A 14,471-nucleotide genomic window follows, 5' to 3' on the forward strand; every position below is an offset into this window, starting at 1 on the left:
CCAATATCAGGTACACAACTGACATGTTGGTTACTGTAAACTGAAACATGAAGCATGAATATGAAATGAAGAGTTGAAGTTCTAAATTTATCTTAGTTATATTCTGAATTTTAATTGTATATATACACATTATTTAGCTTCCTCTAATCAGAATCATGTAGTTGTTTAAGATATATAATGGAACATCTGACAGTAGCTTAGTGGACGAACTGTCTATGTATTGCTAATAAATAAATAAATGGTGTAGTAATTCTGTTCAGTTAATTCGTTATTGTTTGATGATTATCATGTCTCAAAAAGCATGTTAGCTGATTTAGACTATTCTTAAACATTCAACAATTAGCTCATTAAACGAATAGACCGTTTCGGAACTTGTAGGAATATTGTTTAGCTAGATACTATTGGTTAATTTCAGCATGTAAATGGTCTAGGATTAAAATTAGATTGCCAAGTTTTTTTTTAATTTGACAAACTGTGAGCATGCCTAGTATAATGTAACTAGGTAGTAACATGTGAATGAGATGGCTCAGGTCCAGTTTTGTGCCATACACGTTGGGCCTGGGTCCACGTTGGCCAACGGGCTGTCCATATTATGTTCTGATTTAACAAATTACGTTCGGAACCCGACTATAACAACTCGTAAGCATGTAAATAAATTAGGACCTTTTCTCTTTCATTTTTTAGAGACAAATTTAATAGAAAAAATGTAGGCACTTTAGGATTATCCTTTTAAAATAAATGAGATTAGTCGCACCCAATAAAACGCACAAGTTGCGGGGCCCTCAATAAATGGTTAATAATTGTATAGACTTCGGGATCGGTCGTTTAGCAAATTTCACGGCCTTACCCAAAATAATGATACGCTAGTCGCTTTAGGCGCGCCTTTAACAATTTATTTTCTTAAACTCGGGTGCACATTTATGTGACCCAAATCCAAATCTCAACAGAGTCGAAATATGTCGATAACCACGGGTACATTGATGTGACGTGGTTCGAGATATATTTTCACGATGTTGCAATTCTCGATAAAAATAATAATAATGATAAAAGCGGTTAAAAGTTAAAATTCGCACATATGTTCAACATGTATTATATCAGATAATCAAGCCGAATATGACAGTTGAGCGACCGTGCTAGAACCACGGAACTCGGGAATGCCTAACACCTTCTTCCGGGTTAACAGAATTCCTTATCCGGATTTCTGGTGCACAGACTGTTAAACAGAGTCAATATTTTCCTCGATTCGGGATTCAACCGGTGACTTGGGACACCATAAATCTCCCAAGTGGCGACTCTGAAATAAATAAATAAATCTCGTTTCGAAAGTCACCATCATCATAAGTTGTATCCATATTTTGCAAATCTGTGACCAACTTATTGAAACTGGTGATATGTTCATTCATCGTGGTACCAGGAACATAGGTGAAGTGAAACAGTCTCTTCTTCATGTACAATTTATTTTGACTATTTTTCTTCAAAAATTTATCCTCCAGTGCTTTCCATAATTTACTTGCAGAAGTTTCCTTTGTGTATGGATATTTCTGCTCTCTAGCAAGGTAGGATCGAATGGTACCGCAAGCAACACGGTTGATAATTCTCCAATCTTCTTCTCCAATAACATCTGGTTTCTTTTCTTCAATGGCCAGATCTAGCCCTTGTTGAAAAAGGACATCTAGAACCTCGCCTTGCCACATCCCAAAATGTCCGGACCCGTCAAAAATTTCTACCGCAAATTTCGCATTTGACACAATTCTTGTCATAAGCGAAGATGCCAATGATGACGTATTGTTGACACTTGATGTAGATTCTTCTTGTTTATTGTCTCCCATCTTTGACACAAATATTATTTAATAGCTGACGACACAAATCAAGATTATTTCCTTTCTGGTGTGGAAGATCAGACTAAGCTGCAACCACAGAGCATACTCAGACAGAACCTTGACTCAGTTACCAAGATAAATCTTTTCTGATGTGGAAGATCAGACTATGCTGCAACCACAGAGCATACTTAGACAGTATTTTGGCTCTAATACCAACTGTTGTGGAAGCCAAATGTATATAGTGTGAATGAGTCACAGCTACTATACCAAAAATTATGACAGCCACCAAATAATAAATAAGACAATAAAGCAACAATAAAAGGAACACCAGAATTTACGAGGTTCGGCCAACTTTGCCTACTTCATCAGACACAACCAATATTTTATTCCACTCCAAAAATACAAGTGAAATAATACTAAAGAGAGAAGATACAAATGCCTTAAGAAGATAAGAAGGCAAATGAGAGATGTGTATGAATCCCAAACATTAGGCCTCATTTTATAGGGAAATATTCCCTACCAAAAGGCTAAACCACCGATGTGGAATTTGACAAATTCAACAATATATATATAAATAAATAAAAGCCCGACGTGACGTCGTACCATGAACGCCATGCGTCGTGCCATGGCGGCCTGCCACGTCCGGCGTCATGCCATGGCCACGCCCTACCACGCCATTAATTTTTATTGTATAATTGAACTATTGGAAATTGGGACATCAATTTTATTTTTTGTTCAGCGCATGCAATTCTAGTTGCAAGAACTGAAAACGGAAGGGGGGAGAGAAAGAATCTGAGGGTAGTTAAAGAAAGATGTTTAATCAGTAATAAATTTTTATTTCTAATATTTCGAAACTATAACCACTTCAGATTAAAAATTCATCATTTTGTTTTTTTCGAAACCATAGCCGTTAAGATAAAAGATAAGAAAACAATAGATAAGAATCTTAATGCATAGATTAATGTACAATTGTGTGGATCTAGAAATTAAAAGACAGGAGAGAACTTTCTATAGACTTTCTGCAGCTAATTAAATTTAATGGAAGATATCTGAAGATAAAGAAATCTTTAAACCTCATGACTATAACATGATTTAACTAGCAGCTGCTTCTGTTTCGGCTCTTCTTCATCTGCCATTGTTTTCTACTAACAGGAAACATAGCAAATTTTATGAAAACATATTGCATGTGCTGCTAAAATTTAAACAATGAAGTGCAAGGTTTTACAACAGGCAAGTCCAATATAATTAAGTCATGCATCATAATAATGGGATTTGAAGGATATGAGGGATCAATATATAGGATTTAAAGGTGGGATTAGGAATAACGAAACATTGATGCGATCTTAGTGAGCGGTAAAATAGTGCTAGCTAGTGTAGTTCGGAAGAATACGTTTAGTAAATTGTTGCATTTGCTCGGAAGAGAATTACGATACCTAAAATGTTCACAATTGGTATAGAGTATCTAGGCGAATTTATAGGAGACGTAATAGAGAGGATTCCGATAAGAGGGAAAATCGTAACCCTAGACCTTTCCAATCTTGTCTACAACATTTGTTTTGCTAGTAATAAAATTACAGCTTTTTAATTATCTTGTTGTCAGTTAGTAAACACTCAACTCATTATTCAATATGTTTGGAAGTTGATTACTTGAATTCTTGTGAAACTAGCAGTTGTGATTAATACGTTAATTCCTTGTGGGATTCGACTCCGGACTTATAAACCGGATTATATTTGCAACGACCACTTAATCTATATTATATTAAAAGCATGAAACCCATAACTTAAATGTTGAATTACAAAAATACCCTTTTAAATAATTAAAATACCATATATATAATATAATAAATATTATTTAAAAATTACGGATGAAAACAAATATGATTTGTTGCATCCTTTCTCAAATCGGTCGCGTCCCTTCACTTATGTAACTAATTAACTTGTCTTTCAAAATTAGTTTTAGCCGTTGGCAACTTTTAAGAAATTTTAACCAAATCCTTTATTTTGAAAGGCGAGTAATCTGCTATCCTTCTTTAGAAAAATAAAACGCATCATTTGTTTCTATTTCTAATACCTTCTATATGCAGTAACCAGACTCCAAAGCTTTTCTCTTTTTTTATAATCTTTTATCTCTTAGTGTACATTTATTTGATAGTTATGGTGTCCTCACAGTTTTTCTATCTTAATTAACAGAAGGTTGAAAGATATAAGTTGGGTAATCCTAGAGATGAGTACAAAGCACAAATGCTCAATGCAACAAATTAACCAATAAAGAGTGTATGGCATTGAGTGTGTCTGTTAGGTTGAGTTCTTATGTTGAGAAAATCAAATAGCGCAACATTAATTTTTTGATTAGATTGTAATTGTGGAGAAATTACTGTTCTGCAAATTACCTTTTAGCAATGAATGTTGAAAATTGTTTCCAATTTCATTTAAAAATTAATTAAAAAAAACCTGCTACGAATTTAGATTAAAAACAAAAGTATAACAAACTTTCAAAAGTTGTTTCTAATTGATTGGGTGTTTCAAAATATCTCCCTCTCGATAATTCCAAAACAACTCATATATTATTTACTTTATGTCAATCAAAATAACAAATGTATTATATAGTGATAATATTGATATATATTATGAAGTATGGAGGTGTCTTTAGAAAGGGATTAGTTGGAATGAGTTCTTGAAATGTATTTGATGTTGTGTCATAATACTTCATTAAAGATTTCCAATAGTGCATTTAGCTTGTTGGAGTTGAGTTAATTAGATCAATATTTTGTTAGAAATATAAAGTATATGAAAAATATGAACCATTTTAAAAAAAATTGACAATTTTTCGCTTGTATTACTGTTGATAAACTAAGATGGCAAGGACTCAAAGGACCAAAACTTGTTATCATGACTACTTGGTTAATGTTCTTTTTAAGATGTTATTTCGTTCTCCTCTTATTCTCTCACCACATTTAGGTACTTTATGTTGTTAAATTTATATATGCTTGCAGACCATCTATACGTAAAGATCTTCTTATTTGAAATATTTTTCAATCATTAATATAATTATTAAAGGAACTATATCTCATTTTTATGATATGATTTATTTTTTATCAATATTGCATGTATGGTAAATTTTTTGTCTTGTCATTTTTATGATTTCATTTTACATTTTATCAATATTTTATGTATGGCAGATACTTTGTCTTGTTAGAAGACTTTCGAAGGATAGATGATATTCAACTCAAATGTAGTCCGAAAATTATTTCTTGCAAATACATGGCCGAATAATTTTCAAAGTTCGTCTGTATCTATCGCAACTTTTTTTTTTAAACACAACCAACTTTATATTGTATTTTCAACAGGGATATCAATATCGACACCATGAGTCCTCGTCATGATAGAGCAACCAAAATAGATGAAATGAACATACAATAAGAACATCTTTTATACGGATGTAGTTGCTGAGATACATTTTATTATATGTTTGTACCTTGTAAAATCGAATATATATATATATATATATATATAGGGGTGTACAAAGGAAACCGGTAAACCGCACCAACCCGATTATCCGAGCCAAACCGAGAAAAAAACTCCGACTATGGTTTGGTTTGATTTGGTTTGGTGTTGGAAAAAAAAACCCGATCATAATTGGTTTGGTTTGGTTTTAACTAAAGAAAGTCAAACCGAAACCAAACCAACCCGACATTATATATATAGAAATTTTAGATATATTTAATATATAAATATACTTATTGTGATGTAATTTATAAATATTTCTTACAAAATTTCATAATTTTATCTTTTAAGGTATTATTTCAAGGTTAGACTTAAAACTTTTGAATGTTCCAATAAATTTTATAGCCATTAATATTAGGAAATTAAATAATGCTAACAAAAACACAAACCAAAATCAAATCAATACTAATGCTAACAAAAGGCATTTAATTCAATACTACGAAACGGAATGTATTGAATATCTATTTTTTATTTTGGAATAATTTAGATAAAAATGCATAACCTATTTTTATTTAATCTTCAGCGTTTAGTCATGTAATTAATACCCCTTTATTTGTCTACTTATTTTAGTATGACTTAGTACTTTTACATTATTTTTATTTTTATTATGGCTTTTTAATTAGCAATATTTATATTACATAATTTTATTGTCTTTATTGTTGAATATTTTAGGATAATGCCATGACAAATCTCATATTTTGTATTATTTTTTTGGAAAATACTTTATATAGTTGTATCTTACTAGGATTAAATAAATATTTTGAGCACAAGTTATATGTTTTGTTCTACGAAGATTTTACCAGAAACAAAACCCGAATAATCCGAAAATCCGAGAAAACTCGAGAATAATCGAGATTGAAAAACCCGAGTTTTATTGGTTTGGTTTGGTCTTTAGATTTAATAATTTGACACAATTGGTTTGGTTTTGTGATTGTAAAATCCGAACCAACCCGAACTATGTACACCCCTATATATATATATATATATATATATATATATATATATATATATATATATATATATATATATATATATATAATTAAATTTTGATTGTTCATGTTCATAGGTTCAGACGATATACGATCAGTTGACCTCGACAAATATGTTACCATACAATGATCCACAATATTGTTATCTGAAGAAATTTGTATTTTTTTTTCTTTTAAGTATAATTATTTATTTAATCCTTTATTTTGATAATACTAATATGAAATTATAAAATTGTACATTACATGACTTAACATTAACGTGCAAGGCACGTACGGAGAGACTAGTCCTTTTTATAAGGTATAATTGGGTATGATCAGTCCTCATAATACAACATGGTTAGTGATGATTCATACACTCCAGCTCAACTTGTTTGGAGTTGAGTTGTAATTAGCATTGTTAAGACTAGTTCTAACTCAGCATGCAAGATCGAATTTCGACTCGTGATGCTAACATCCCAGAAACTTATATCTCCAGAGAAATTTCTGTACTTAGAATACTTCACAACTTTGGTCTTTTTTCATGCTTGAGGTCTTGGTATGGATCTCTGACTCTGTTTATGTCATATACATAAATCTCATCAGATATGTAAGAGGCATAAGGAGACGTCAAAATGATTTAGATGAAAGTACATATGTACAACTCAGACCTTGTTTTTTCGTAAGCTAACCCAATAAGAAACTGTACAGTTGCATGAATAAGAAAATGTCCAATGACAAGATAAAACGAAACAGTAAACAACACGATGTAGAAATTTCACAAAATAAATTTACCATTATGGATATGAAGCCAAAAGTCCCACGGGAGCACTGCCCATTCTGGAAAGTGCACTACGAGAGGAACTGACTGGAGGGCGATCAAAAGGCCAGAAAAATAATAATCAAACTATCTCTACCCAAAAGAAGCCAAATAAAGGCTATACATTTGAAATCTTAGCCAAAACTAAGGACTTTTTAAGGTAATTCTTATCCTCTTACAGGGCTTACAAAAATTTCAAGAACAAAATAGGGTGACGCAGTGAAATGCATCGCCCACTGAATTATCATTTCAAATCTCTGAGAGTAGTTTTTTTTTTTTCTTTTTTTAAGAGCTGTACACTTATTTCAAATTAATCAGCAACTCAATAGGGTCAGTTCCTATCAATGAGCTCGGCAGGCAAGTTTAGATCGAAAAAACCACCACCTGAATTATCTATTCTTCGACGCTTCCTTGAAGAGCATCCACTGTCATCTGAAGTCCCAGAACCTGATGGCTGAACCAATTCTATGGAACCTCCTGCAAGATGTACAAGCACCACAACTTCAAATAATTTACAACCTACATTACACCAACACAACAAATAAAGAGGAGAGACTTATATAAACTGTTACTGTACATCCCAACCAACCAACCCCCCCACCCCCACAAAAAAAAGGAAAAAGAGGGGAGACATATACTGCAAAAGAGAATACGAGGGAAAATGGGAACAAAGACACGCATGTCTTAGGAATATTTGTATTGCATTGATGATCGACATAATAGCCGCATAAGATTGAACTATGAGTACGTTTAAATTGAATAAAACAGCCATCAATAACCATCAGAAAGCTCTTTAATGAAAGGTCAAAACTGCTGCATGGTGACAGTGACTGTTATTGTGTGGAGATAGAATTGTTAGGCAAAAAATTTAAACCAGTTTTTAAGTGTTTTTTTAAGCTCTTTATATGGATAAAAAAGTAAATAGTTCTTGAAGGTAAAAGACAAATTTGTTTATGAGATTAACAAAAGTTAGTGAAAGAGCTAATTTCAATGTGGGTGACTACAAGGATGAACTAACAAGAGAGTTTTTGACACTAACAGTTCAGAATTATAATATTGAACTCAGATACCTAAACTGGTGGGGTGAAATTGCAACATAACCACTAAACTTGTTTAGAAATTGGATCATCCAATATAATTACCACTAACCAATTAAGTTACTAGAACAGTGAATCATTTTACAAAACTGCATATTATGATCTAGCTCCTGCCTAATACTCAACAAATTCATCACATAAATGAACAAGACATTATCACTAGTGACAGTTCTCATAAGTTTAGATCCTGGAGATAGGATCTTCTACCATTACCTTTCTCCCTCTTCAAGAGAAAACTAAAAGTTTGGGCAACTTCCAATCACAACATTTCTTTTAATTAGACGTGCTAATTTTTCATTAGTTGCTTCAGCAAGATTGGCTTGAGATTAAGGCCACTTTTCCATTTCTCCAATTTTCTCACCACTCCAACTAGCGCCCACTGCCTTTAACAGTAACAGCATAGAATGTCACCCTCTCTAAGATGACAACTAAAGAAAGGCAACCTGCTTTCCCTTTGAAGATCTCCTCACCCATTTTTCTGCTATCCGTTATTTACTGCTTATCTTAGGATTAACTAGTTCACTGAGGACCACTCTCCATAAACACTTTGCCAGTCCACCTGCTCAACTGAGTGACAATGAAGATGATGTCGATGCAAAGTATTATTCAATAATAGCATGCCTAAAATACTAAAGTAACACCTTCCCAAACAACTAATAGCATGTCTAAAACACTTCAAGTAACATATTCCCAAGCAAATCAAAACACACTACAGTTCTATGATGTGGTAACACATTTTTTTGGGACTAAATCTGATGAGGTAACTATGAGACAATGTAAACTACTTGTATCACTTGCAAAAGCAATCAGAAATTTGAAGAGGTGGACACAATAAACTACCACTCCCCAGTAGGCAGAGATGACTGATCTACATAGGTACTCAGGCATGAGAAAGGATGGAAAATTTACCATTTGTCTGGTCATGAGCTTTTTGACATGTAATATTGTTGTTTGCTTTGGTGCTCCGTCCTCCATTAAGCTCTGTTGCTCTCTCAATGCCCTTTGACTTGTATGGAGCTATATTTGGACAACTGAACTTTAGAGCTCCCAATAAATCAGTCTCGATGCATTCATACCTGCATATCAGCACTACCATCAGTTTCTCAGTAAAACTAACAATAAATTACGATACCAAGATGCCTACTTACATCTTCTTACATAGTGTATCAGTTACCACAGAGAGATTTATAACTTGCATCCTCATTTCCGCAATCTCCTCCGCTTTGAAATCATCAAATGGCTCCTCAAAAGCTTTTGATAGCTTTTCAATATTTGCCTCAAGCTGCTGCTGCTGGTCCTCAAATAAATGTTGTTTTATTTCCCTTTCTTCTTTTGTCATTTCATCCTTAAATAAGTCATCACCAAACATATAATATGCAAATGGGTATGAAAACGAGAGAGCCCGTCTTGATCTGGAAAGCCTGTAAAGTCCATTTGTAATCCAACTAAAATCTTTCGCTATTGACTCCTTTGCTTCCAAAATTGCCACCTTTTCTTTTATAGTATCCCTCAGACGAGACTCCTGGGTAGAAGAATCTGTATGAGCTTTATAACGATTGTGATAATGCATGTAGCGATAAAGATCACGCTTAGCCCGTTCAGCTTTCTTCTCCTGATCTTCCTTATAACGACCACAGCTGTGACCAGTGATATGCGACCAAGTATGATCTCGGCCAGTAGCTCCACCACAAAGCCAACTACAGCAAACGAGAAAACATAATAGAAGATCAACCAACTAAACTGGGAAGGCAATTTCCTTCAGCTACTATTTCAACTTAAGAACAAATGGAATGAAGCAGCAAGAATTATATCATATGGCTCGAGTTAAATGTTGTAGCTACTATTTCAACTTATAGAACAAACGGAATGTCCAATTTGAGATTCATAAAGACTTCAATGCAAACTTATGAGAGAGAGAATAGGCTTCTTAAAGGGTAACTTTGGTACCAGGTAAGAGAATTTGAACATCCAGCTCAAAAACTTAAGGTGAAGTGGAGTAGGGAAAAAACATTCATAACCCCTTTGGATGCCGTTACACAGTCCATGTAAAGACAATTATATAACTGAACAGACTAAAAGTAAGACAAAATATATGCCCGGTAAGTTTAGAGTATAATAAAAATAAAATTGAAGTGAGATTAGACAAGGTTGTAGTGCCTAAAATGCGGACAATAAGATATTTAGACTCAAACCTTTAGAAATATATCATGATAGATGAAGATGTAACGTGTGCAATTAAAATAAGATGTTTGAACTGAAAGGTGCTAAGGAAGCATTATGGGATAGTAGAATACCTACCAATGTGTAAAGCAAGTCCTAAGTAATAATTATAAGACCAAAAATGCAAATAAGAGCCAATATTGGCATGTAAATCAAACCATATCAATAAGATAAATGTCGTAGCAATTCGAACACTAACATATATGTGCAGCCCATTCAAGATTAAACAAGATTAAAAATGATCACATATGACAGAAAATGCAAGTAGAAACATGCGGAGGAATGAGATAAGGTCGCCTGAGATGGTTTAGTTCTTACATAGACACCCAAATAGACAGATTCATAGCACTGACACCATGATCATTAAAATTATTTACTATATAGAAAAAAGAACCTTTAAAAGACAAGTTAGCAAGTCCTAGGAATCCAAGTTTTTCCAAACAAAGATCAACACCGCTTAAATTAAACTAGATCTATGTTAACTCCAAGCTAGATCAAAATAGTATAGGATCGCCCCCAGGACTTTGGTCTAGTGGTAAGAACGCAACGCATGATGTGTGGGTTAGATGCATGTCAAAGTTTCAAACCCTGCTGCAGAAAAAAGCCAGACACTTAAGTGGACGAGTGACGGGTGGGCCCATTGTACACCACTGGCTTCGAGGATTTCTCAGCAATAAAAAACGTATTGGATCAAGTCCGGTCCTGATCCTAAAATTACAAAAGGAGCCTCAATCTTTCAGGACTTTTCAAATTACTAGAGGCTGCTAACAGAATAAGGTAAAACAATATGTGCGCCATGAAGTCATGTTCTCTGCTAATGGGCCGACAGTGCTGATATGTATCCAGAGTGTTCGTCCATCAATAACATCAGAATCAGCTTTATGTTGCGAGAAATCTAGGCACAAAAAGACATCAAGAGTAAACTCACCAAAATGCTTGCCCACAAATGCAGCTAACTAGGTTGCAACCTCCATTCTTCTCAACGGGTTTGTGACACTTTGGACAAGGCTTAGTGTGAACTGTAATCCAATTAACTGTCTCTGATTCATCTCGGCACTTCTTGGTCCAAAGTTCCCACATCAAGCAAGAACAAGGTGAATGTGCTTCTGATAAGCAACTGAAACAGAACTGTAAACCACATGAACATTCAACTTCACAAAGATCATCAGTCTCTAGCCGTATAGCATTCCCACAATGAGGGGTACTTGGACACCATTTCACCATTTTATTGTCCTCAATGTATGATTCAAGGAGAAACCGATCAAATTTTTCTGCCAAATCCGGATGCCTTTTACTAACGAGCTTTCTGATAACGGCCTCATCACAAATTGCAAAGCATTTATGAGCCATGCACCTTATTCTCTTACTCTGCCCCTCCTTTATTTTCACAATGAAATGCTCTGTCCAACCTAAACAAACAAACAAGAATTAGCTTATTTCCAGCATAAAAATGAAATAAGTAGCAGCAAGCATGTGAAACAAAAAAGAGAAGCCTGGAACCACTTTAATTTGACAGGTTTAAAAAAAACAAATGTAGAGACCATTTGAAAATAAAAAAGCACGCCCTTTGATATAGAAACAAGAACATCCAAAACCTTAAAAACATTCTAAACAAATTGTACAATTGTATGCTAATACAGAACTGGAAGGCCAAACATTCAAGATTAACAAGATGTTCATAAAAAGTAGAATGAATTCTGATGGAATCAATAACGAAGCACTGGCTTTACTCAGAATTAGTTCTCACATTCATTGCAGAAGCAGTGACCACAGTCCATTTTTGTGACATCACTCCCCGCTACCTCTTCTATGCATATATTGCACATCGCCGTCAAAGAAGACACAGATGATCCAAAATTAACTTCTTCAAGCACAGTTACCCCTGCTTCAGCAAATAAGCAAGCTTTTCCTTTTTCTACAAGAACTGCAAACAACCTCTCGAGATCCCAACGGTAGTGAATGAGCAACGTTCTCGCATGGTGTTCTTTTAGCGAGAGCAAGTCCATCACTCTCCGCAACTCTTCCCTCTAGCAAAAATGTAAAAACACCTCAGATATCCGTGTTTAAACATCAAACGCAAAGCATACGCACATCAAGTGCCAAAAAAAGAACTTTTCAAGTCTTCATACCTGTGCCGCCAAGAGAGACTCCCTAGTGATTACCTGTAAAACAAACTGCAAATTATCAGATAAAACCAATAAAAAGAGGGAGAAAAAAGGGAGGCAACAAACAATGGCACATCATCCAATTGAAATCCATAGAAAAGAACCTAACTTGAAGCAGTAATTTCAAAGAAGGGATAATAGCACTTTTGGTCCCTCAGTGATTAATAAATTCTGATTTTGGTCATTGTGATATTTGACACCGACACATCTAACCTTCAATTAATTAAAATGTATGTATTTGGTCTCTTTATGTAGGAAATATGTTATATTTAGACTATCTTATGTTGTATTTAGACTATATTTAAAACTATATTACCCTCAAATATGGTGTAAAAATTACAATACAAACTTAGCACAATACATTGTAATTAAATGGTGGAACGGTTAATAATTCTCGTAAAATATTTAAAAGGAAAGGGCACATTTCAATCAATTGAAGGTTAAATGTAATTAGTCAGATATCAAAAAGACTAAAACCAGAATTTATTAATAATTGAGGGACCAAATGTGCTATTAACCCTTCAAAAAAACCTTTTTTCTCCCATTTCAGATAAAGAAAATTACAAAATCGTGAAAACCTATAAAGAAAAGGTCTGTAAAGACACTAAGACTTCAATCAATGAATCAATCAACTACTTCTCAATATCAAACAAATTATAGAACTAAAACTAAGATGTTCTACTTACAACAACAACAACAACAACAACCCAGTATAATCCCACTTAGTGGGGTCTGGGAGGGTAGTGTGTATGCAGACCTTACCCCTACCCTAGGGTAGAGAAGAGACTGTTTCCAAATAGACCCCGTACATCCTTCCCTCCAAGAACTTACCACCTTGCTCTGGGGAGACTCGAACTCACAACCTCTCGGTTGGAAGTGGGGGTTGCTTACCATCAGAGCAACCCCTCTTGTCTAGAAGGGGGTTCTATTAATAGCCTAAAATCAAAATGTTTGAAATTATTAATTATTACTCTTACCACATACATGATCATCAAAATTGAAGGTTTTATAGCACAAGGAGAGAAAAAGTAAACTAAAAATTTATACATAATGAAAAATTCTAGGGATTGTAAACCACCTTGCAGGAATTTCCTGTAGAAGAGGCCCACCGGGAATCAGACTCCTCATTCTCGAGTCCTTCCAAAGAGTCTTCTTGATCAGAAGAATATATATCTTCATCGCCACTCAGATAATCCTCCATTCACTTTTCGCCTCTGCGCAGATTAAATACCAAAAAAATACAAAAAATAAAAAAAGGAAATTCAAAAAGAATGTATGAATCAACAAATCGATGGATCGAAGTGAGAATTCTAGCGCTCCGATCAGATTAACATCGGAGGCTAAATAGGGAAATCGTTTCCTCTTTTCGTCGAGAGGAGATAAACAGAAATATTATGTGTGTTTTTTGCATAGAAATAATTTAATTTTTCTACACTGAAGGTGAGACTTTGGCTTTACTTATTTTTAGCTTCTGGAGAGCTGAGGCTGGGAATCCGAGTTGGAGTGGGGAATTTATGAAAATTATACGACGTCGTTAAGGAGGCTTCAATGGGAAGATTTTATCGGAACGACGCGTTTTGATGTTGAAAGGTTTGTCAATTGGCCTATCTGGATTAATTAGTCAAATAGTAACTAATTAATTTATTATATTCCTTGTGGATTATGTGTCTGCAAATAGTAGGTTCATTAATTAGCTTTAAGATAAAAATTCCACAAAATCTTACTTACAATTTAGTAGTAGCACCCCTAACAGTCCCTCACATAATAGGTGAGAGCTTAATCTCACCTTAATTAATGCAACGTATATGAGATGTAGTAGTGTAGGTAAATATGAGATGTACCTTGTGCTAAATGTTATGAACAAAATTCTCTCAAAGTTT

General features: G+C 34.1%; 1 protein-coding gene across 1 annotated transcript; it reads right to left on the reverse strand.

The window, feature by feature from the left end:
• Nucleotides 1-7,059: 7,059 nt before the first annotated feature.
• LOC104222289 (probable E3 ubiquitin-protein ligase ARI2) lies at nucleotides 7,060-14,027 on the reverse strand. Its single transcript, XM_009773514.2, has 7 exons — nucleotides 13,670-14,027; nucleotides 12,556-12,588; nucleotides 12,174-12,453; nucleotides 11,355-11,835; nucleotides 9,355-9,903; nucleotides 9,116-9,282; nucleotides 7,060-7,586 (listed from the first exon to the last, which is right to left on the reverse strand). The coding sequence occupies exons 1-7, from the start codon at nucleotides 13,790-13,792 to the stop codon at nucleotides 7,441-7,443; spliced, it is 1,779 nt and encodes a 592-aa protein (XP_009771816.1). The 5' UTR covers nucleotides 13,793-14,027; the 3' UTR covers nucleotides 7,060-7,440.
• Between the last annotated feature and the right edge of the window lie 444 nt (nucleotides 14,028-14,471).

This window comes from Nicotiana sylvestris, chromosome 1 (genome assembly GCF_000393655.2).
Source record: "Nicotiana sylvestris chromosome 1, ASM39365v2, whole genome shotgun sequence".
Taxonomy (NCBI): Eukaryota; Viridiplantae; Streptophyta; class Magnoliopsida; order Solanales; family Solanaceae; genus Nicotiana; species Nicotiana sylvestris.

What these genes read in the sequence shown, in the direction of transcription:
- LOC104222289 (XM_009773514.2), bottom strand. Translation starts at nt 13,792, where the DNA reads ATGGAGGATTATCTGAGTGGCGATGAAGATATATATTCTTCTGATCAA. An exon ending in GATACACTATGTAAGAAGAT is followed by an intron (nt 9,283 to 9,354) that starts GTAAGTAGGCAT and finishes GCTGATATGCAG; the next exon opens with GTATGAATGCATCGAGACTG. An exon ending in AGCTCATGACCAGACAAATG is followed by an intron (nt 7,587 to 9,115) that starts GTAAATTTTCCA and finishes TACATCTTGCAG; the next exon opens with GAGGTTCCATAGAATTGGTT.